Consider the following 24751-nt stretch of genomic DNA (forward strand, 5'->3'; position numbering starts at 1 on the left):
AATACAGCTTTTTTACTATACATTTATATCTATCTTCAGATAGATTTTCTTTATGTTAAATTATGGCGTTTGGTACTTTTGACTGCATTTATTTTACCATGACAGTCTAGATAAAAAAGATGCAGGCTACTCCGATCTGTGTTGCGACTCCCTCGACAAGCCTGTGTCTTTAAAACAGTACAGTGTAGCCCCTCCTACTTTCAGCTGCACCTACCTCAACTCAACTGTTTCAGGAGCAAAACATCAGTGTTTGTGATCGGAGAGTAGGTAGTACGCACAACTCATCAGTTTAACATTGCAGAAGAAAGCATGATAACAAGAACACTATTTACTGGCATGAATCGAATTCGGAATGTTGGATTTTGTTTTTAAAACTTTCTTATGAAGATTGCTCCATTTTTTTTGTCTGATGAATGAAGAATCATTGAGTCTGAATGAGTATCAGTGAAATATTTCCATGGACAAGACAAGACAAGAATGACTTCTTGACAACAACTTTCATTCCGTTTTCATAGGATCTTGCTAAATTCTCTATTATTCTCTATCACTTTTATGCAGCAATGAAGAACATGTAAAACAGGTTTCACACTTTTTCTTCAATCATCATGAGTAGTGTGCTTTGGTAAAAGAATGTAAGTCATGCTTTAAAAATATTTCTTTTTTAATTTCCTCCTGGGCATAACCTTTTCTATTAAACAATGGTTGAACCAGTGGGTTTTGTAGAGGCATGGAAAGCCCAGTTTCCAGAATCAGACCCACCCAGCATGGAACTGAAGTCCACGATGGACATTGAACAGGAGCTTGAGAAATGCAAAGCATCCATCAGGCACCTGGAGAAGGAAGTGAACAAGGAACGCTTTCGGATGATCTACCTGCAGACCTTACTGGCTAAGGAGAAAAAGACATATGACGGTGGGCGATGGGGCTTCAAGAGAGTGAGTCTCATGAACACCGGAGACCAGCCCAGTGGCTCAGACAACCAGACGTCCTGCACAGACGAGCCGCCTGTGGATGAGTGTCCAGAAGGAGAGGTGGATGAGGAGTCTCCGTCCAGACAGAGGGAGACAGTGTCTCCCATCAGGCCCTCGGCGTGCTCCACAGAGACAGACACAGACTGCCCCCTCAAGATGGGCATGGGATCAGTGGCAGCTCTGAGGTCCAACTTTGAGCGCATCAAGAGGGCGAATTCTCACACCGCCGGAGAGGGGAAGGGGTTGTCTGTGGTGGGAGGAGCGGAGAGGCCCTTCTATGTAAACATGGAGTACCACCACGAGAAAGGCCTGGTGAAGGTCAACGACAGGGAGGTATCAGACAAGATCAGTAGCTTGGGCTGCCAGGCCATGCAGATGGAACGCAAGAGATCCCTGCACTCCCTGCCCGGGAACCTGTTCGCCGTGTCCGGAGACCTCCGCAAGGCCATCCAAAGAGGCCGATCCACCGAGGGCAACTGTGGCTACAATGGGGCGTACGACGACGTGGAAGTGAACCCGCACTTCCTGAAGGACAGCGTCATCCGTTCCAACGGGGGCCGACCCGAGCGTCAGACGTCGGACTGTCAGCCCTACACCAGCGTGTACGTAGGGGGGATGATGAGTGACGGGGAGGGACGGGTCATCCACATCAGAGACCACAGCATGGAGGAAGACTCTCACCTCACCTGGCCGCGGTGCTCCTACTCCCCTGGCAGCTGCGATGATGTGGGCGGTGGCTACACGCCAGACTGTAGCTCCAATGAGAACCTCACGTCCAGCGAGGAGGACTTCTCCTCCGGCCAGTCCAGCCATGTGTCGCCCAGCCCCACCACCTATCGCATGTACAGGGAGAAGAGCCGCTCGCCATCCCAGAATTCCCAGCAGTCTTTTGACAGCAGTAGCCCCCCCACGCCCCTGTCCCAGAAGCGTCTCAAGCAGCAGGTGTTGGTTTCCGAGGCCTCCATTGTGGGGGTCCGCAAAACGGGTCAGATCTGGCCCAGTGACGGGGACTCCATCACATCCAGTAGAACCTCACATGACAACAGTCTCCAGGGAGACTTGGGTAGGTTTGCGAGCTCTCCTGTTTTTTGTTGTGTGTTCCAAAGAAATCATAACCCTGTTTTATTTTCGGGATCAATCACACCAAACTGTTTAAGTAAGCAAAGGCACTTCAAAACTTTTAATGCATGCTCAAGGCTCACTGGCCATCTTTTTCTTGTCTGTGTTGAAGGACGTCTGTACTTGTCCTGTCAGTTCTTGATCCCGATTATAGCATTAATGTGGTAAAGTGCACCTGCAACATTATGTTAAAAGGAAGGAATTCATTTGATCTGATACAAATCTGCTTAAATGCTTCCCACGGGATTATCTAGAGTCCTTTTAATACAGCACGACCCTAAAGTACCCCAGTGGGTTTTTAAAGAGAGTAGGACTTGTTTTCCGTGTGCCTTTGTAAGTGCGCCTGCCCTCTCTTTCTTCCCTTTCTGCTCTCTTCTATTGAGTGGTGGCTAGTGCTCCTCTGGAGAAGCTCTGACAGAGATACCGAGAGCCCTCGGGCCGTCCAACCACTCGGCCATTCCACCCAGAGTGTTTTCGTGTCAGCACACATCAGCGTTGTTGTCCTTGGCACTGAGTAATTAACTTAAAGGGGTTTGTGTAGCGTGATGAATTTAGGGAGGCTCTTTGTTGGGGGTGGGGAGGAAAAGGGCTGACAACTCTCACTGAGAGGAGGATGGGGACCTCAAAGTGTGTCACATGACTTCCAATCCAAATTTCAGGCATCAGTGTTTCCTGTTGTTAAGTGTGAACACAATAGAAGGATCACTCATCCAGTACATGTATTGACACTGTAACAATGTAACAATGTTAAGTGTGGGATAGGCTGGTCTATACTGTGTTGCCAAAATATTTGTATTTTATTTTTTTGTTATACAGTTTTGCTGAGTTTAACAGCTATTTGATATTTTTAGACAAATGTGTCATATTTTCATGGCACAATTCGTCGACAATCGTAGGACAAATGTTGGGACACCATAGCATAAACCATACCATAAACTTCCTCTCAACACATGCTGTTGTTGCTTGGGGACATGAACACAGGTTTCAATAGTAGTAAATAAGTGCGTGTTTCCAAAGAACCTTACTCACTGTGCTGCAGATTAAGCTGCAGATGAGAACAGGCTGTTGTTATGTAAGTGCATAGGGTACAAAGCATAAGACTTAACACCAAACATGCAAGAAGCTCACAAATAGTCTGTGAAATAATCAGCATGAACAGTAAGCCAGGGCAGCATGCTGCTCTGATGACAGAAATGTGCAAATCCATTTGCTCTGTGGCTGGTTTATTTTGCCATGCTATTTGCTTTGTGACATTGCAAAAGACTGCTCTGTAGAACACTGTAGTATTTGTCAAAACAGTGTAAATAATGTTGCCAAATAAATTGGTTGTGCTGTCAAATAGAGTAATGGTTTCTAGATTGCAGTGCAGTCCAGGCCAGGGTGCAAATATTTAGGCCTATTGACCAATAACAAAAAAAAATGAAACTATAAAACAGAATATCTTTTCTATTAAACCCAGTATATTTACATGTACAGACATGGTACAAAAGGAAGGACATATGCAATAGCCCACTGATTTCAGTTACCAGAGAGATGTCCTTCAGACCTAAAGGTTGTTGAGCCTTTATTGCCTGTTTAAAAAAGGACATGTTCCTGAGAGGTAATAGTCCTGCTGCCTCATGCAAACGGTGCTTTATGGATTACAAGAGATCTGGATTTATTTTCTGATGTCGTAATAACATTATTGTGCACATTGCTGGATCAGTGCTCTGGTTATCGGAGGTTTTGAGACACGGAATGACAATCCACTGTTTCCTATTGAGGTTACTAACTTCTGGAAAAGCATTCTTTTGTTTTTTCGTAAAATGTATTGCAGTGTTCAGTAAATTCCATTTAATCTGCCTTGTAAAGCTATCTTAATATCAATGTTATAAAGGTACACTGTACTCTAGTTATGTAAGCATTCAAATGACTTTTAGGATAGTGTTCATATTTCTGTGGTTGTGCTTTGTTTGTTCTGGTATGATATTTGGACTGCAAAAGATTTTATGTAAAAAAAATAAAAATAACTGTCATGTTTGGCCTGCCTGGCAGTTAGACACATGGCATCATTGATGGCGTGGTTTTCCTGGCTGGCATGGTGTCTGGATCCGGAGGAGGTGAAGCCAATAGCCACATAACTGTCTATGCCATACACCACCAAGCCTCATCCACCTCCCTCTTGTAGTCATAAGGAACACGGTCAGTCTAAAATTGACACATCTCTGGGGTGTCTTTTCTTTGAATAGGAGTTTTGAGAATCAGGACTGTGTCTTTGGTTATCTAGGCCAATTGTCAAGCATGGCTGTGAATAGAGCTGCTGATTAGCTGTGTGCCTTAAAGGAGGGCAACTCTCTTGTGTGTCTGTTTTGCCATAGTTTATTATCATCATGGCTGTGACATGCCAGTTGCCATGGACTTTTCTTATGGATGAGGGAGAGTCTGGCTTTGCCATAGACTGTCTAATGGTTTATTTATTCATAGGCTAGGAGAAGTCACTGACAATGAGAGTGGAGCTGCCAGACTCAGTGACTGTGCACATCCCAGCTATGTGTGATCATCTTTAAAGATGGTATAACGCACATCTTTAGCACTGAACATACCTGTATAATATCCACCTGTAGCTTTCGTTTGAATCTATTTATGTTGCTTGTCAGTAGTAAAAAAAAAAAAAAGTGACAGGTTCTCTAAGATGTCTGGAGACACCACTGTCAGGAGCGGCTTGATGCCAGCTCAGCTTTGACACTAATGTAACGCCTTCAGTTAGTCTGTCTGACAGTGATCAGATCTGAGTGTCTGACTCCGGTCTAGGGCTATATTAACCTCGTCAGCAGGAATTAGAGAGGTGCTGGTCACCACGCCTGTTTAACTGTAGATTCATGTATTTCTGGCTGGCACTTTGAGTCCCAGACAGGCCAGTCTTTGTACCTGAATATCAACAACTTTGGGTTTAGCGGTTGAGGAAGTTGAAAAATGTGGCCTCTCCTTGAGTTTAAATGTATGAGAGGAAGTGGGACTTGCATGGCAGAAAAACACAGAACTGAAGAGTGTTGTGCACGCGTGTGTGTGTCACCTGTCCTTGCAGGTGGTTGCCTTGGTAATAAGATGGCAGAATAGAAAGTGTGCATGGACAGTTGGCAGAAGATCAGAGTAGCAGGCCAGGCCAGCTGCAGACAGAAACAAACACTCCAGTAATCTTTCTCAATTCAGCAGGGACGCTTTCAGCTACCCCTGCACATGATGCAAGCTTTGATCGGAATACTGTGCTTTAGAGACAGCCAAAGAGAATCGTGGATGATTTGGAAGCACTTTCCTCACACACATGTCCCTACAGATAATGGCAGAACTCTGCGTGAAATGTTTATTAGCCAACACAGCCCTTCCTCCAGGCCTCCCTCTCCTCTGTAATCCTCCCTCGTGCTCTCTCTAACCCCCCTGGCCCCCCTGGTCTTAGCCTCCCTCCCGCTCCCGACTCCTCAAAGGGCTCTCTGTGCTGCTGGCTGGCAGGCCAAGTGTTTATGGAATGCCTCAGCTGTTTGTGGGGTGTGTGGGGACCACGGCTAACGAAACGTAAAGTTGCGTGTGAGCTCACCTCCCCGACAACCTGACCCCACGGGGGTTCGTTCTGTCGCCCTTAGCTGCTGGAAACTGCTTTAACAAACACCCTTTCATGCAAGTACTTTCAAATGAACGGCCAGGACACGGGTCTTGCGGTTTTTCAGTGCATTAGACAAAAAACACGGAACTGATGATGAATATCTAGTTTAGGATCTTTGTTCCACGTTTACATACAAAGCTTTTTAGTGTTTTGAATGAGAGTCCCTTTAGGGCAGGCCAGCCCCACCATGTTGAGCTGAACTCTATGTTTCACATGACTGATTAACTCTTAGAAACCATCCACCCAGCAGGAGAGATTCATACGGTATTGTAAACATGTGGATGTTGCCACTGAACCAAATCTTCCAGTCCGTTTCTATTTTGGTGTTGTGTCGACAGCACACAGGTGTTATGATATGAATAATTGAATGTGTGATATGAAGAAATAAGACCACATGGTTATCCAATGGCTCTCTTCTCCCCTATTTCACACTGCTATCACAGCTTTATTTTGAGTGTGAGTGTGTGTGTGTGCTCTACCGCAGAGCTCAAGTGAGTTCGACTGTCCTCTATAAGGTCACACACTGGAGTAATTTTTGGACCTGGATATTCTCTTCTTCAGGGCCTTACCGTGGCCATCCTGAGCTATTTAAACACCCTGATTAGTAGGTGTGTTTGGCTGGGCGGCTGAGCACCAGCTTTTTGCTGCTCTCTGGTTGGCACTAATTTTAGGCTGTCTTATAACAGATCTGAGCAGAGAGCTGGTGGGCCTTTTCGGCCTCTTCTGGTCCTGTGGTCTGCCTTCCAGCCCCCGCCTACTTTAACAGCCTCTTTGGACGGACTTGGATGTGCTGATGTTTGGTTGACTCGGCCTCTGACAACTTGCCAACACATCCAGTCAGCTCCTTCAAGGGCTGTTGAACCAGCTTCACCCCGTCACAGATGCCACAAGCCTGTTTCTTTTCAACCTGATGGGCGAAGCTGGATGGGAGAGAGAACAGATGTGCTGAGGGGAAGTGCGGGTGCAGATCCAGCCCCAGTAGGCCCCCTATCTGGTGCCGTGAATGAATGGAGCCTTTGCTGCAGCGGGGTTGAAGTGCCACTCTTTGTAGCACGAAGATCTGTGTCACCAAGTGAGCTAAATAAAGGGATGCATCAGCGATTGGCCAGAGTCCCACTGCTCTGCATTCACCTTATGAAGTGAGGAGAGCTGAAATGGGGGTATGAAGGGCTACAGTATGTGTAACAGTCATCACCACCTCGACCCCCCTCCAATTGGTCAATCTCTGAGCCCTGTCTCCCCAGTGACCACACGAGCAGGAGGAGAATCCATTTAGGGGAGCCATAAAGTGGCACTGACCTTTTCACAACATCACACATTGGTATTTGCTACTGCCTCTTTTATCGCTGTTGCAGCTAAACTCACCCAGCAGAGGAGACACAGAGACTGACATGCTGCTGTTCTCGATACTAACCTGATGATTTACGGACACTGAAGTTCCAGTTGGGCTAAGAGGAAATGTGAACCCTGTCCATGGATCGATACACATATTAAAGTTCAGTTTTTGTCCTTTTTCGGTCTAAATGCTCAATGTCAATAGGACAGAATGGCTGGTCTCAGTTTAGAACATTTAATCAAGCAGTTAGTGTCTCCAGATGGTCCGGGCAGGAACCCTGTCTTCTCACTCTGATCTCTGTCTGGACCACTTCCTGGTTCTCTTTCAGAAGGAACACTCCATCCTTCTCTCTTAAGAGACGTTCTGGCGAACTTTAATCAACCACGGGTTACTTACTGAAGTTTTAATGCACACACCACATGGAGATTTGGATCCACATATAGATCCGATTTAGGATTCACAGGAATCTATGAGATCAACACAAGGCATCTGTGTATTTGATCAGATGTCTAACATGCTCCATTTACACTGTTTACTCAAGACGAGCCAAGTTCTATTTCAAGGGATGTATTCCTTTGTAAAGGATATCCTGACCTGTATTGTTTTGAACCGTGTGTGAACTCAGTCCTCTTCCAAGGTCATGTTCAATCCAATATTGCGATGTTAAATCATTGTTTGTTTCTCTTATTCCGTAGAGTTATACTGGCTACCCATTTGTCATTGCTTTACTATGGAGATGGTTTGGTCAATAGGCTACAAGTATGTGGATTAGGATTACAGGTCAGTGGATGTGTCTTATGATGTACACTCCCATTGTAATCCTCTACCGAACAGTATTGTGCCACACACGTGGAGAATGCGCAAAAAACTAACTTGTGGTCTTGCTTTCTGAACTGTTCTTGCTATTTTAGGTCAGTCCTGTTGTACTGTGTTATAATAGATCTATCTATCTAACAATTTGATGATCAATTCTAAACTTTGAAGATGATCTAAGAGAGATGTTCTTTGGGAAGTACTAAACTGCTACTTGACTTGTACATCATGTAATGATCTAAGTAGGACCGTGTTAAACCAGAAGTTGGATGGTATTAGAACACTGAAAAACTGTCGTCTCTAAATTGTCCAGAAGAATGTCTGCCTCTGATCCTGCTGCATGGATGCAGGGTCCCACCACAGCTGTTGGATTAAGCACCATTATGCAATGTCATTATCATGTATTTATTGCAGCTCGATTGCACAATTGAAACCATTTTGACCCTTGATGGTGGGGGGGGGGGGGGAGGGAGGTGCAGGGGGCGGGGGGGGGCGGGGAGCTGTCCTACATTGTCTCTGCTGTCTAACCACCTAGTCAAACAGTGTTTGAGTTTGAACCCATTTTCTCACTCCCAATTACTGCACAGCGGCGCATTTTCTCTACCTCCTGGTTGTCCCACTGAGTGGAGGCCGGGTCGATAAACATGTGATGTGATTCAAGTAGGGCAGCCGTGGTTGTGTACATGCTGGAGTGTAGGTTTCTGTGTGGATGGAGGTAGGGGGAGACGTGAGGCAAGAAAAAGATGACCTTGTGCAGAGTGACTGTTTCCTCTCTGAGGGTGATGAATCGCTGAATGTTCCGGACAGTCCTGCCTCGACACTTCCTTAGTAACCGTAGTCAGAGAAGTTACATCTATTGTTCCATCGATGGCTTTCTTGGGTGTTTTCCTTCTCTTCCATGCTCCCATAGATAAGTAATCATCTGAGTTTAAAAAAAGGACACAGATAAAGGCTCATAGAAAAGGAATGTTGAGTTAATACTACAGTCGTTTTTTTTCTTATTTTTTTAAGATTTGCGTGTCGGTTTGACGCTGGCTTCCAAAACCAGGTCTACATACGAGAGGATGTGTATTCATCCTGTGCCAGAACTTTTGAGCTATTTGCCAGGAACACAGAATGTGGCCTTTCACACCTACTTCCCCTATGTATAAAAGCTGCCATAGCCTGCTATAGTGTCCGACTCCAGAGTCAACACAGTGGCCCCTGTTTGCAAGACTCTGCCTGTTTGTTCAGGCCTTTTGTCGTGGTCTCTGGTTGTCAGGCCGTCTCTCCTCTGGGTCTGGCTTTATCTTCTGTCGCTTCCGGAATCCTCTTTCCCTTGTTTACCAAGCAGAGGTGATCTACTGTCATCCTGTCATGGTGTAACTCATGTCACTGTGTAATCTTCGCATGCTTGACGTCAGTGCTATTTTAACCAGACCCCAAACGAGTCAAACAGACCTCTTTTTATCACTTCATTGACTCGAGCTGTTCCGCCTGTTTCCACACACTAACTGCCGGTAATGATAGACAGTGATGTGGAGTCAAGATGACAATAACAGGGCTTACCACTTGTTTTTCCACTGCCAGATGACTGATTGAGGAAACATATAGGTGAAGCACAAACATTAGATGCTGTTGACATTTACCAGACAGCAGGTCTCTTTTTACTGTACATGTAGTAGGAGGATAGGGAGATGACCTGGCTGAGAAGGAGAAACACAGTTGTTACCAGGTTTCGTTATGGAGGTTACGAATGACTTTTTAGGTTACTACTTCGATAGAAAGTAGAGCATATTAAGTAGTACACAATGTACTGCATCTGTGTGGTAGGGATTTAGAGAGGGACCTGTAGTGTTCTCCATCACAACAGAGCAGAGTGGGACACGTCTGCAGTTGTATGTGCTGATCCACTGCTTTGGGACAATCACTATGTGCCCGGCACAGGCTCAGAACTAGATTTGGAAAGAGGCTCTCTGAAGGTCACAAGGGATTTAAAACACAGAGACACAGCATTGGCCAAAAAAAGGAGTTGTCTCTCATTGGTTTGAAAAAAAAGAGCTTTTTGTATTGTCAGAGAATTGTTTCAATTGTTGTTTTTAACATGCCTTTGCCATACCCTCAATTGCCAGTGCATTATATTGGTTTGTGATGCAATGTTAGGGAGAGTTTATGAACTGCTGTAGTTGCATTCGTTTTTTACATCATCTCTGACCCTACCTGTTTCTATGGTTATCACAGAGGCCCCCTACAGTGGGACCCCTCTTTCCTATGGCTACGACCTGGAGGCCGGCGAGGACAGCCAGAGCCACCACGACCTCCTGCCCTTTGGCACCTCCCCCTCCCCGTCACCGCGCCTCCGCTCCAAAAGCCGCAGCAGCCGAGAAACGCTCTCCTCCGGCTCTCTGGAGTCCACTCTCTCGGTAATGTTACTGGGTCAACCGCTACTACGAGCCTCTGTGTCTCTGTCTCCCTGTTCCTCTGCCCTTGTCCCTTCACGGACTGCCCCACTTCTGCCACCGCTGTCCTCCACTCTCCATCCCCTGTCCCCCACTCTCCATCCCCTGTCCTCCACTCTCCATCCCCTGTCCCCCACTCTCCATCCCCTGTCCTCCACTCTCCATCCCCTGTCCCCCACTCTCCATCCCCTGTCCCCCACTCTCCATCCCCTGTCCTCCACTCTCTATCCCCTGTCCTCCACTCTCCATCCCCTGTCCTCCACTCTCCATCCCCTGTCCTCCACTCTCTATCCCCTGTCCTCCACTCTCCATCCCCTGTCCTCCACTCTCCATCCCCTGTCCTCCACTCTCCATCCCCTGTCCCCCACTCTCCATCCCCTGTCCTCCACTCTCCATCCCCTGTCCCCCACTCTCCATCCCCTGTCCTCCACTCTCCATCCCCTGTCCTCCACTCTCCATCCCCTGTCCTCCACTCTCCATCCCCTGTCCCCCACTCTCCATCCCCTGTCCTCCACTCTCCATCCCCTGTCCTCCACTCTCCATCCCCTGTCCTCCACTCTCCATCCCCTGTCCCCCACTCTCCATCCCCTGTCCTCCACTCTCCATCCCCTGTCCTCCACTCTCCATCCCCTGTCCTCCACTCTCTATCCCCTGTCCTCCACTCTCCATCCCCTGTCCCCCACTCTCCATCCCCTGTCCTCCACTCTCCATCCCCTGTCCTCCACTCTCCATCCCCTGCGTCCACCCATTATCCCCCTCCACGAGTGTCTTTTGTTCCTCACCCACGCCACCACATCTCAGTCCCCTGGTTGATGTTTCCACCTACCTGCCACTGGATCCCCCGTCGTATTTAATTTAGGGAGGCTTGGGTATTCCCAACCGCATCCTGTACACCTCACCCACATCCCAGCCCACCCCTACTCTCCCCGTGGGTCCCAGGCCTCTGATGTGTTCCCCTCTCTGATCTTCAAAGGTTAAAACCAGCGAGGCTCCTCTCACTAGTCAGTCAGGAGAATGTCAGCCAGTCTGTAGAGCTCTGCTTTGTAGCAGCTCTGTGTGGCTCTGAACCTAAACTGACTGATGCATTTGGACCGTCAATAACTGCAGGTCACAGGTTGAGAAAACCACAGATACAGTAAACTTCTAGATCTAGGCTTGACTTCTGCATCCCATGGTAGTATTCATCAAATCTGTGGTGTTCTCTTCCCTGGAGAACATTCTCTCCTGCCCGAGGGGCTTAAGAGGCCTCACTGAACTCTGAGGGGATTAGTGAAGATCGCTTCTGTTTCAAACTAAAAATCCCAAAAGGAGCCGAAAGTCTCAACAGGGAAATGTTATCTCTACATCTCTCTCACACGCTGTCTTCCTCTCACTCATCTCCCTCTCCATCCCCCGTTCTAGGGTGAGCTGGATCAAGAGAAAGGGCTGGAGATGAGGAAGTGGGTTCTGTCCGGGATCCTGGCCAGCGAGGAGATGTATCTCAGCCACCTGGAGGCTCTCCTCCTGGTATGTGTTGGATGAAAACCATGGGAACTGTTTTGCTCACTCGCAGACACACACACACACACACACACACACTAACCTTGGTCTTGAACTGATTACACCAGCCTATGAAGCCTCTGAGGGCGGCGGCCACCACCTCCCAGCCAACGCTCACCATCCAGCAGATAGAGATCATCTTCTTCAAGGTGCCAGAGCTCCATGACATCCACAAGGACTTCTATGACGCACTGCTACCCAGAGTCCAGGACTGGAGCCACAACCAGTGTGTGGGGGATCTCTTCCAGAAACTGGTGCGGTTGCTTGTGATGGATCATTCTAGAGTTCCTTTGTTCACCCAGACCTCCCTCAGACTCCGAAAGCATTTTAGACATTTTTGTAGGTAGTTATTAAGTCAATCAGTCACTTTTGGAGACAGTTCAGATCATAAGTCTTGCGGCAGTAGACCGACTTTGATCATTAATATTAGTGGAAAGAAGGAGAGGTTGAGAAGAGAAACGAGGGAGTTAAAGACTGGCTTTAACGTGCGATGGATGCAGCTGAGCAGACAGCCTGGAGACATCTCCTGCACAGATAAAAGCCTGCTTTACCACATGACAGGCAATAAAGAGGAACAAACCACTCTAGGACGCTCCCGACCAGAAGAGCAGCCTCACTATTAAGGTGAAGGAGAAAAAGATGTCACACATGGTGTGCACCCACAGAAGCCATTCGGCCAGTGTGTCATGTTATGAGTGTTCCCTCAGCTCAACAGTATACCAATATAAATCTTGTTTGTGTTTTATGGAAAAAACAGCTAGCATGACAGGCCTGCCTAGGCTGTGTGTATGCACCACTAGAGAGGGCAACTTTCCACTTTGTCGTCTCACTTAACGCCCCAGTGCCCCTTACCAGATAAACTCTCATAGACATTTGTGTTCCATGCCTCTCTCACCACTATAGGCCAGCCAGCTGGGAGTGTACAGGGCCTTTGTGGATAACTATAAGGTTGCCGTGGAGACAGCCGACAAGTGCTGCCAGGCTAACATCCAGTTTGCTGAAATATCTGAGGTATGTATCGCACCACTCACAGCGGGGCAGGGGAGTGTGGCGGCAAAGCCACTGTTTGATGTTGTGCAGCTGCATTAGGGAAGTGTCGACTAGGCAACTTCAACACTCCCCCGGTGTCTACAGTAGTAGCGCCTTCGTGGCTTATGGAGCTGTTTAGCAGTGATTTTATCTCCTTGTTAATGTTTGAAACGCCAAGATGACCTTCCTGTTGTGCCCTTAGAATCTTAAGGTCAGGACGGCAAAGGAGTGCAAAGACCAGGCCAAACATTCACTGGAAAGTAAGTGAAACAACTTCATTCGAGACGTTTCAAACATACTACAAGAAAATTGTGACCCCCCTCCCAAAAAAGGGTACAAGCTGTTTCTAATTTCCTGTATCCCCCTCTCCTCCCACAGCCCTGCTCTATAAACCAGTGGACAGAGTGACCCGTAGCACCCTTGTTCTGCATGTACGTCAAACAAACATTCACTCCTCATCGCCCCGGGCAACACTCCCAGTGTGTTGACACCAAACTTCACAATCACACAAGATGTATGGTGACCCAGCTGGATTCCTCGGCTCTCTCTCACTCTCTCTCCCTGCAGGACCTTCTGAAGCACACTCCCTCAGGCCACCCGGACCACCCTCTGCTGCAGGACGCCCTGCGCATCTCCCAGAACTTCCTATCCAGCATCAACGAGGAGATCACCCCGCGCAGGCAGTCCATGACCATCAAGAAGGGAGAGGTCAGTATGGAACAAGGTGGCTTCGTGATTGGACGAGACTGCTCGTCCGAAATAGATCCCATTGGGCACTCACCAAGAACATACATGGCGAATAAACCAAATTCAGATTCTGAAAAAAAAGTGTATACTCATTCTTATGGATGCAGTATAGCTTGCTTTTTTATTTCCCCCCTCAACCCACCCACCCCTCCACCCCCGCCTCGGCACTAGAGGAGGGTCACAGTAGGTGGGGGTACAGTCTGTACCCGCCTTGGAACACTTGCTCTCTCTGCCAAGGACAAATCCAGTGGTCTGACAGGCAGGCACAGTGGCACAGACTGGGCACAGAGAGTGCCTTGACCTTCCTTGTAATGCCATATGTTTTTGTGGCCACACACATCCTAGTAAGTAAAACAGTGCTTCATTGTGTAGGTAGTATTTGAGGACCTTTAGCCGGTTGTCAGGATATGAGTTGCAGTCACTGCCTGATGAAGGGAGAGAACACTGTCTTCTCTTGTTTTTATCACGCCACAGTATTTCATGTGGCCAGGATGGATTACCTCAAACACCAAACGCGTGCAGATCCACAGACATCTGAGAGTCAAAGTGGCAACGGTGTGTGAGCATTCTGTCGTGTAACAGTAAAAGCCTTCAGAACGATGCGGCTGGGAATGGTAATAAACCAGCTTGGTGACTCAGATTGTGCTGAGTCATCTTTGCCTGTCTGCTTTATTAGCGGAGGAAGGGGGAGTGTTAGAGGAAGCACATGACCCAGTAGTATAAACACGAAAGGCCGAGGGTCTCCACGAAATTACCAGGAAAGCCCATCACCTAATCTTTGGTCACTCCCATCCTTCTCTCCAAGTTTCTGAGCTTCGTTTCCCAGAAATTACCTGCTACCGGTCTTATCGAACATCTGCCCACCCTTCCTCATGAGTACTGCACTGGCTTTGCCTCTCTCTCTTTCCCTCACCCCCCTGACCCCCTCTGATTCAGATTCCCTGATTGAGAACTTCCTCTATCATTACTGGAAACTCCCACTCATTGCCACCCCTCACATTTGGACTTCTTAGCATAAGTAAATGAGTACATGAAATGTACAAGTACGGAGTTTCGTCGAGAATGTCTATTTCATGTGTGGGCCTACAGTCTGGCTCTGGCTTTCCCCATTTAACCAGTGAAGTTTAGTTAGTGTATTGTACGCAGCATGAGTTTTGTGTATGCACAGTGTAATTACTGTGATGATTTGAGTCCTTTGTAGTTATGTTTTGGTAGGCCTCTCCTACAGCTTTTTGTAGTTAGTTGTCTTAAAAAGGAACATGAAAACAGCTCAATCAGATGCCAATGTAAATACAGGAATTTTGAACCCAGAAATCTCCTCCCTGGTGGAGTCCTTCTTTTGCCGCTCTGTGGTTAGAGGGGGGGGGGGGGTGTGTACCGTGTGTGTGTGACTATAAGCAGCCCTGTGTCCATGGGTCAAAGGTGAGGATGAACAACACTGACACCCTAAGCTCTCGCCCGTCCACAGGAAGACCAGATGTCATAGCCTCCGTCACCACCCTGCTGGCCTGGAAGGCTGGCTGGGAGGATCACAGGAAGTGCTGAAATGATGATCTGTTACTGAAAACACGAGCATTTTTAGAACAACCAGACAGTTACAGAGACAGCGGTTAGAGGTTTGAACTGAGCTTTATGTCATACAGCTCATTTCTGTATACAAGCATATGAATAGGATTAACTGTATGTATTTGGGGACTTACACAAGTATACTTTGTTTGCGTCATTGGTGTAATTAGCAGTTTAGGCTTGGGAAAGTTCCTGTATAGAGCCAGCCTGTTCACATTCATCAAATAGCTCTACTGAAGTCCATAATTACCCAGAGCACGTTCCTTTTTCATGTTACTGTACATGCAATTCAGTTGTCATGGGATTATAAAACCTTGATGGCAAATGAAATGTGTGGTGACCCCATAGCACAACAGTTTATTACCCTAATCTGTGTTTTGTCAATGGGGGATTGGATGAATGGTTTCCTGCTGTGCAGTTCTTGTGGGTTCACTTTGATGGGATCAAATATTGCTTTTAAACCGTTGTGTATCTGGGACAGCAGAAAGTGTACTAAATGCAATACCAGTTGTCAAGTAATAGGATAAGCAACTAACCTCAGGGTGACACTGGATCATTGTAGTTGAGAAATTCAAATACTAGACCATGAGCATATTGTATTTTTTATTTTTATTTTAAATAGCTACCCCTCCCCCTTCCCACTGGTGTCAGTGAAGATGTTCCCTCACCTAGAACCTTCAGTGTGTGGTCTCCTCCTCTCCCCCCACCTAGAACCTTCAGTGCGTGGTCTCCTCCTCTCCCCCCACCTAGAACCTTCAGTGCGTGGTCTCCTCCTCTCCCCCCACCTAGAACCTTCAGTGTGTGGTCTCCTCCTCTCCCCCCACCTAGAACCTTCAGTGTGTGGTCTCCTCCTCTCCCCCCACCTAGAACCTTCAGTGTGTGGTCTCCTCCTCTCCCCCCACCTAGAACCTTCAGTGTGTGGTCTCCTCCTCTCCCCCCACCTAGAACCTTCAGTGCGTGGTCTCCTCCTCTCCCCCCACCTAGAACCTTCAGTGTGTGGTCTCCTCCTCTCCCCCCACCTAGAACCTTCAGTGTGTGGTCTCCTCCTCTCCCCCCACCTAGAACCTTCAGTGTGTGGTCTCCTCCTCTCCCCCCACCTAGAACCTTCAGTGCGTGGTCTCCTCCTCTCCCCCCACCTAGAACCTTCAGTGTGTGGTCTCCTCCTCTCCCCCCACCTAGAACCTTCAGTGTGTGGTTTCCTCTTCTCTGCCACCTAGAACCGTCAGCTGCTCAGAGACCGCTTCATGGTGGAGCTGGCGGAGGGATCCAGGAAGCTCCGTCACGTCTTCCTCTTCACAGACCTGCTGCTCTGCGCCAAGCTGAAGAAACAAACGGCAGGGTGAGTCCGTGCCGTCCCCTGACCGTCAACACCCACTTCTGGCATCAACTGGTCTACCTGAGCTAGAAGCAATGTAGGCTCCCCTTCTCGGTGTTTGGTGTGTGATGGTGCTTCCCTGTGCCTGTGTGTGTGTCCAGGAAAGGTCAGCAGTATGACTGTAAGTGGTACATCCCACTGGCGGACCTCACCTTCCAGACTATCGAGGACTCCGAGTCCACCCCCATCCCCCTGGTCCAGGATGAGGAGATCGATGCCATGAAGATCAAGATCTCCCAGATCAAGAACGACATCCAGAGAGAGAAGGTATAAGAACGGGAGACGTGAGAGAGGATTTCCTGAATGTTGATATCAAGATCAATTCACACATTTCGTTTCGACATCAACAAAATGGGCACGAACCCTCGTGTTTCTAAGTAGACCTTAAAATAGAACAGCCTCCATTGTGACACTTTTTTTTGTGTGTGGACGTTCGTGTTTGAACGGCAGCCAAGTTTAATTCTTTCGTATTTCCAGAGAACAACTAAAGGGGCGAAGGCGATGGAGAGGATGAGGAAGAAGCTGTCAGAGCAGGAGTCTCTGCTGCTTCTCATGTCCCCCAGCATGGCGTTCAGAGTGGCCAACAGGAATGGGAAGGTGAGACAGCCCGCAGAGTTAGGGCTAGCCTCTTTCTCTTACTCCCCAGTAGTATTACTGTGCCTTTACCTGCCTGCTGGGTCATACGTGGTTTGGTCAGTCATTTTGTTTGGCGGTTTGCTGCCCTCTACAGGTGTGGTGATGTGGTACAGCCTGTCCTGGGGGTGTCTGACTGTTTGATATTGTGCTAACGCCGTTTGTGTTCCACACAGGGCTTCACCTTCCTGATCTCCTCCGATTACGAGCGCGCAGAGTGGAGAGACATCATCCGGGAGCAGCAGAAGAAATGTGAGGGGTTCTCTCTCTGCAACATCCTCTCCGCTGTTCTCCACTTTACTGTCTCAACCCTGCTACGGCGTGGTGACCATCAGAATCACCCCCCTCTGTCATGTTCTCTGCTGCAGGTTTCAAAAGCTTTTCTCTGACCTCTCTGGAGCTGCAGATGCTAACCAACTCGTGTGTGAAGCTTCAGACCGTCCATACAATCCCAATGACCATGAATAAAGAAGGTAGGCCGTACAAGTCGGGTTGACAAGGCAGATATTCACCACAGAGAACATTTTCTGACAGTTCCGATTTATGAAAAGAAAATCAATCAGGACTCTCTTTTCTGTCCTCCTGTTTGTCTGCAGAGGATGAGTCATCTGGGCTCTACGGCTTCCTGAATGTAATCGTTCACTCTGCGTCAGGGCTCAAACAGAGTTTAAGTAAGTGGCATCTAGTTTTCATATTCTAGGTAATAATCCAGTCACCCAGGTCGGGGGGTGGGGGGGAGGGGGGGAGTGCAGGAGAGCCTCCTTGTCAATCCCATCTGCTCACTTAGTCTCTCTGTCAATGTTGGGTACTACAGGAGGGTTTATATGTGGGATTATCCCCTGTGGTTCTTCAACCTAAATGTACAGCATTTGTACCCCCAAATCAGTATTTGTGACCTAATTACTTTCGGAGTTCATATAAAGGCTTAGCTAGGATGTTTTCCTGGATTAAAAGCAGTTGCTCCTCTGTTCAGATCTCTACTGCACTCTGGAGGTTGATTCCTTTGGCTACTTTGTGAACAAGGCCAAGACACGCGTGTACCGAGACTCTACAGAACCCAACTGGAACGAGGTGACATACAGTCTGTCAGCACGCAGGCCTGCGGTGACCTAGTTCATAGTCACCTCTATATCGTCACACCAGTGAACTAATCTGTCTGTGTGCCATGCAGGAGTTTGAGATTGAGCTGGAGGGCTCTCAGACCCTGAGGCTGCTGTGCTACGAGAAGTGCTGCCACAAAACCAAGGAGGACGGGGAGAACACAGACAGGATCATGGCCAAAGGACAGCTGCAGGTGAGGGGGATGAGGGATATGACATCCTGTTCTGCCTTTCCAACAACTTGAAATATGTGTCAGGAGAATGTTGATGTTGAAACTCCAATGACACTCCATTGTGAGAGGGATTTATCTGGTCTATGGTAGGCTGGTGGTGAGGATCCACCCTACGGTGCTGAAAAGACAAGGGATTGGTGGGCTCTTGATTGGTCACCATTGCCTGGTGCAGGGGTGTAGTTGAGACAGATGGGGAGATGACAGTTGGGACTGGAGACAGGATAGCCAAATGCATCTTCTGGCAGTCCTCCAACACATGAGGGAGGAAGGGGAACGCAGAGAGAATCCCTTTTGTGATCAGTGAAAGAATGGCTCTTTCTGCTTTATAGGTGGGCATAGACAGTGCCTGAGATAAATACGTTTCCTTGAAAGTCACAGACTTTTCTCCACCCGCTCAAGGCAAAAATAACTTGAGGTAAAGAAAAGACTAGCAGGCAATGACTGGGCCTCGGAGCAAACGCACAATATGCTGCGTCACTGATTAATAAGAAGATCACTTTCAGGGATTAGTGTACAGGACCCTGGTCATGACTCACTGTCCTCTCCCTGACCTCTTCAGTGGAACATTAGTTTGTGATTAAAGGAAGAAAGATTATTCATGTTGTTTGTGTGCATTTGTCCTGAACATGTTATGGAATTAAAGGAGGATTTAGGAGGAGGAGAAGGAAAGGAACTAGCAAAGTCGTCAAGTTGAGGGTCAGGGGTCACCTCTGTGGATCTAGACGAGACCACCAGGGAGGCTGGACCTATGCAGCTGTGCTTCCAGGCAGCTACAGACACGCGTCCGTAATCTGGGTAGGAGGGGATTCTCAGAAGTTAATCCACAGATCCATCTGGGATGTGGGACAACAGAAAGACAACGTGGTCCCTGAGCTGGCTTTGTTCATCTTGTTTTCATCGGGAGGGAAAGTAGCTGGACTATGGTGAGGACAGTACGCGGGTAGGACACTGTTGTGGATAACTGGACCATATACATGACTGTGGGAGCCTGGTCTTGTAATATGGAACTAAGTTTACAGATTTGATTTTATCTAGACAGCTTTTTTTCTTTCATTTTTCAGTCAAGTAGCTTTGCGAAAGTAGATACTGAGACCAAGAGACTAGAAGAGAATGAGTGACACTTGCGAAAGCGAGCTGGATCAGAACGTGGATCAGATCAGCAGCCGGTTCGTTAGCACCTGCAGTCTGGAGGAGGAAGGGGACCCGGGTCCTGGGAAACCCCAGGGCACGGGGGCTCGTCTGTGGGGGCGAGTCCGCAACACCCTGCTCAGGCAGAAGGTAACCATACAGCGCAGAGACTGGTGGTTGTATGTGGATGGATAGGTATTCAAAATACGTGGTATTTTGGGGGTAAACATTGTAGAGCTCTTAGCGATCCTTTTGCCTGTCTCCAAATGTCATGAATATGAATGTATTGCCTATTTTTCTTCTTTTTAATGCGTATATCTGGTTCATTATATTTTGGAAGGCGTGCTTATAGTGTTACGTAAAAAGAAACAAAGAAATAATCCGAATGAGATTGAATTGTTTTTGTTCTTTGGGTGAAAGGACATCTGGCGTGTCAGATAATCAGAAGAACTCCCACTTGCTTGGAGATGATTTTATCACAACACTCGTGCCTGATCACGCCAAATGAACGCTGGCAGTTCAGTGTTAGTCAGATGATTAAAACAGATCAGTGACATGAGCTGACAGTACCCAACCATGTGGCGCTTATGTAAGGATGATTGAGTGTCACTTGGTACAGTATGTAAGATCCAGACATATGTTTGGAGAATGGGAAGTATAGGAGCAAAGTACCCAATCTTTTAAACGAGAGACTAAGATGAAGATCTGATGATTGTTAGGTTATATAATGTGTTGCTGTTACTTTGAACTTGTTTTTACTGTGTATTTCATTGATGTGTCATATTTATGATACACACCCAGTTTAACAATTAGCTAACGTTTTCCAGCTGGATCCTCAAACATTACAGAACAAAGACTGGCAGAGGACAGTCATCGCCATGAATGGGGTATGTACTTGGAAAGTCATCACTGCTTCTAAAGTTTTAAATCTACAGTTCCACCATAGTGTGATGATTACATATTGAACAGCATTGTAGCTGTGAATCTATAACGTTACACTTGCATCATCTCCTGAACCCGCTACAAGGTTTAAGGACAAGCAGGAGGTGACAATGTTAAAATTCGTACAACACATTTTTGGGGGACAGATTGAGGTGAAGCTGTCAATGAAGTTCACCAGCCGGGAGTTCAGCCTGAAGAGAATGCCATCACGGAAACAGTCAGGGGTGTTTGGCGTCAAAATCAGCGCTGTGACCAAGTGAGTGAAGGAGAGGCCACGAAACATGACGTGTATGTTCACAAAGGGACTAATATACCAGGAAAAACAGGAATCAGACACGGTATGCTGACGGTGAGGAATGCTTGTGTCCTTGACAGACGGGAGCGCTCCAAGGTGCCTCTGATCGTGAGGCAGTGTGTGGAGGAGATAGAGCGGAGAGGGATGGAGGAAGTGGGCATCTACCGTGTTTCGGGAGTAGCCACAGACATCCAGACTCTGAAGGCTGCATTCGACGCCAGTGAGTTCATCTCATCTCTCCTCCCTCACAAACAACGGAAATCTACTGTAATACGATGGCCGTGATGGATAGATTCGGGTAGTATTCTCTCTAATTAATTTCTGGTGCTGATGTCCCCTTCTGATTGGTAGACAATAAAGATGTGTCGGTGATGATGAGGGAGATGGATGTGAATGCCATTGCTGGAACACTGAAGCTGTATTTCCGCGAACTGCCAGAACCTCTCTTCACTGATGACCTGTACCCCAACTTTGCTGGAGGCATTGGTCAGTATCTCTGCTGTTACCCCCCCCAAAACCTAGATTCATTGTTACACTTACTATATGCACAGTTGTAAATTGCTTTTGGTAAAAGAATACCTTGGTGATTTGTCATCAGCGATATAATCATACATAAAAGGTAAAGTGTATGTTATGTGTTGCTACTTTTAAACTAAGATTGATCTCAGGGAGTCAGGGAGTCAGGTGGTTGAGCGGTTAGAGAATCGGGCTAGGAATCAGAAGGTCGCCGGTTCGATTTCCGGCCGTGCTTAATGACGTTGTGTCCTTGGGCAAGGCACTTCACCCTACTTGCCTCGGGGAGAATGTCCCTGTACTTACTGTAAGTCGCTCTGGATAAGAGCGTCTGCTAAATGACTAAATGTAAATATCTCGTGTTGCAGCCCTATCAGACAGTGTGGCTAAGGAGAGCTGCATGCTAAACCTGCTGATGTCCCTGCCTGAACCCAACCTGGTGACCTTCCTCTTTCTGCTGGATCACCTGAAGAGGTACGGTCTCTAGAAACACAACAACCCTCATTTGTAAAAATGAGTTCCATCCAAACAAAGCTATCGAAACTCCCCCCCTCTGTTGGCAATAGGTATAACCTGTCGTAGAGCATTTGTCATGGGTTAATCAATACGAATCAAGCATCCTGTAAGCTACATTTCTGGTTTCCCTCCCCTCTCGAAGGATTGCTGAAAATGAATGTGTCAACAAGATGTCGTTCCACAACCTGGCCACTGTCTTTGGCCCCACCTTGCTCCGTCCGTCTGAGAAAGACAGCAAAATTCAAGTCAATGCCTCACAGCCCATCACTATGAATGACAGCTGGTCACTGGAGGTCATGTCACAGGTACTGTCAGGGTTGACAGTTGAATTTGGGCTGTTCTAGGGTGTCAGTGGTATGTGCAGAGCCCAGAAACTCGTTGCACATGCAAAACTCTATCAATTCTAATCAATTCTTTTTTGTTGCTTTTAGGTCCAGCTCCTGTTATATTTCCTTCAACTGGAGAGCATTCCTACCCCTGACAGCAAACGTCAAAGCCTCCTTTTCTCTACTGAAGTATAACATGAAACGAGGACTTGTCCGAAAATTTTACAGGAAATTGTCAGTTTATAACTAGAATGGCTGATGTTGGAGCAAGTACATGCTGCTGAGCAGCAATGCTAACTTGAGCCACTAGAGGATGCCAGCACACTGCAGAATGGACCAGACCAAAGCCTCTGACATGAGAGATCCATGCATTGACCTTACCCCCAGATTGGATTTAAGAAAAACATTGATTTGAATTACTCTGACCATTCCTTGATTTTGTACACAAGTTGTTTTTATGATCAATATTTGCACTTCTATTCGAATTTGTTTCGTAGTTCATACTCATACCTAGTTGTTGAGATGTTATCATAATGCACTATACCCATTCAACACTATCACTAGACAATTCTAGACAATTAATGATGCTGTCTAGTTCTAGTAATTATATATGACTCAATCAGCTCATTACAGGGACGGAACTCATCACTGATGGAAGCCAAAAACATGAAAGGCTGGAAACATAAAAGGCTAATTTCCAAACTAGACACGGTCTGTAATACATTAATGGATAGGACTTGCGCTGTATCTTTAATGTTGCTTGTTAATGTTTTAGGAAATGTTAGGTTATTAGTCTATCTAACCATCACCTGTGCCAACATTTTCCTTGCTGATTCCCTATAGGAACATTTGAAAGCACCTGATGTTTACACAATGCTCTCTTTATTTTGTAATATGTTAGTGAGGCTGAAGACATTTAACGTGCAGGCATGTTTACTTGAGTGTTTATAAATGTTTTCTCTGCTGTAGGCCTACAATGTGTTTACCTAATTAAAACGTATCCACCTTTGTTTTAGCTAAGTGTGGTTTCATGAAAAAAAGTGTTTCATAAGTTGAACTACAACCATTTTATGTAAATGGCAGTTCCATATGGCATCATCTTCAATAATGTAAAAAAAAAATTAAAGGTCTCTCCAAAAGTCAACTGTCAAACTTGTCAGATACAGGAAAAAAAGGTGGTTCTTGTGGGTGTAAAATACATCTATAATTATGATTCTAGTCTAGACAAGGTAGGTAGCCTACGTCTAGGACTCAGACCGAGGCGAGGCATGAATTTGAGTTGCACTGGATGGATGCTGAACGGGAAGGGAGTATGGAATGGGAATGCCGAGAATCATTGAACTAACTTTAGCTACCGGCTACAAAGGCAAACTGTCAACTGAAACTATATAGCCTGGCTAGTCATCAAGAGGGACCATATAGAACTCAAGGTATGAGAATATTCGTGAAATATGAATTTGTAGCAAAGGGATTGTCAGATCCGACCCGAGTGGGCTGATTAGCTAGCTCGCTAACGATGCTACGCATTGACAGTACAGTAGTAGCTAGCTAGGCTACTAGGCTAGCACTACTAGTTAGCTAACGTTTAAGTGAGTCCAGCATGAGTGAAACCCTTAACCTACCAAGCTAGCCAGATCAATTATACCTCTGAATTACATGAAAATGTATGTCTACACGTTTGGTTATGATAGGGATGGTTTACAAGCCGGCTAGTTGGGTACTATAGCCCTATCGCTGCAGCTAACCCCTAGTAACACTCGAAAGCTACCCACCCTACATTGTCAGTCGTTCTGTTACTGGTAATTAAACCATTGTTAGGACTACTAGGCTAGTACTAATACTACTCATCAGTTGCTGTGCCTACTCAGGCTAGCTATATTAGCAGGTTATGAATCAGGCGTTTCAGTCTTGTTGGTATTTCGTCCATAAAACCAACAGTTTATATTTTGCATTGTCCATAGGAAATTATGCCAAGATGAGTTTGTGAAATAGATAGAGCTAGCACTATCTAAAATTTACAAACAAAAAGTAACATTAATTCCTTCCTTCTAGCATTCGCTACAAGTTACTTTTAGCCTTCTAACATGTCGTGAGCTAAATGTTTGAAAATCGATTTTAAATGTTGATTAGTTTGACCCTCTGTTTCTTAAACAAACACACAAGTAAACACGCTGTCTAAAACACGTGAGTAGGCATGTAAATGTACTGAAAGTGATTCTGTATGTCTTTCTTGAGTTTATATTAACTGCAGGCTCTATTTTCTGAAATTGACTAACTCTACTGGAACAATATTTTTACAGAATGTCCTTCCAATTCACTGTCCAGAGAATGTGACTTATGCAATAGTAATTACTCTTCTTTGTCTCTCTCTCCCCAACCTACATTTGGAAAATGCTTCATACTGCTTTACTCAAAAATCTCAAGCTCTTGGAAACAAAACATTAGAAACCAAAGGTTAATAACGACAGTAAATATAAGCTTGTTTTTGTCTAAAT

General features: G+C 46.6%; 1 protein-coding gene across 1 annotated transcript; it reads left to right on the forward strand.

Moving 5' to 3' along the window:
- Positions 1–628: 628 nt before the first annotated feature.
- Positions 629–23378, forward strand: si:dkey-91m11.5 (PH_BCR_vertebrate and RhoGAP_Bcr domain-containing protein). The gene is made up of 23 exons (XM_067231118.1): positions 629–2034; positions 10097–10278; positions 11716–11820; positions 11922–12107; positions 12757–12864; positions 13085–13142; positions 13261–13313; positions 13450–13590; positions 16413–16534; positions 16672–16837; positions 17048–17167; positions 17380–17455; positions 17572–17676; positions 17800–17874; positions 18177–18274; positions 18375–18497; positions 20492–20551; positions 20753–20862; positions 20982–21121; positions 21253–21387; positions 21783–21888; positions 22073–22235; positions 22362–23378. The coding sequence occupies exons 1-23, from the start codon at positions 699–701 to the stop codon at positions 22449–22451; spliced, it is 3858 nt and encodes a 1285-aa protein (XP_067087219.1). The 5' UTR covers positions 629–698; the 3' UTR covers positions 22452–23378.
- Positions 23379–24751: the final 1373 nt, after the last annotated feature.

The sequence above is a fragment of the Osmerus mordax genome, chromosome 28 (genome assembly GCF_038355195.1).
Source record: "Osmerus mordax isolate fOsmMor3 chromosome 28, fOsmMor3.pri, whole genome shotgun sequence".
Classification (NCBI taxonomy): Eukaryota; Metazoa; Chordata; class Actinopteri; order Osmeriformes; family Osmeridae; genus Osmerus; species Osmerus mordax.

Bases quoted from the DNA above. Each gene is read 5' to 3' on its own strand.
- si:dkey-91m11.5 (XM_067231118.1), top strand. From the start codon at position 699: ATGGTTGAACCAGTGGGTTTTGTAGAGGCATGGAAAGCCCAGTTTCCA. The intron at 13,314-13,449 runs GTACGTCAAACA...CTCTCCCTGCAG, and splicing joins GTAGCACCCTTGTTCTGCAT to GACCTTCTGAAGCACACTCC. The intron at 20,552-20,752 runs GTATGTACTTGG...TTTGGGGGACAG, and splicing joins CAGTCATCGCCATGAATGGG to ATTGAGGTGAAGCTGTCAAT.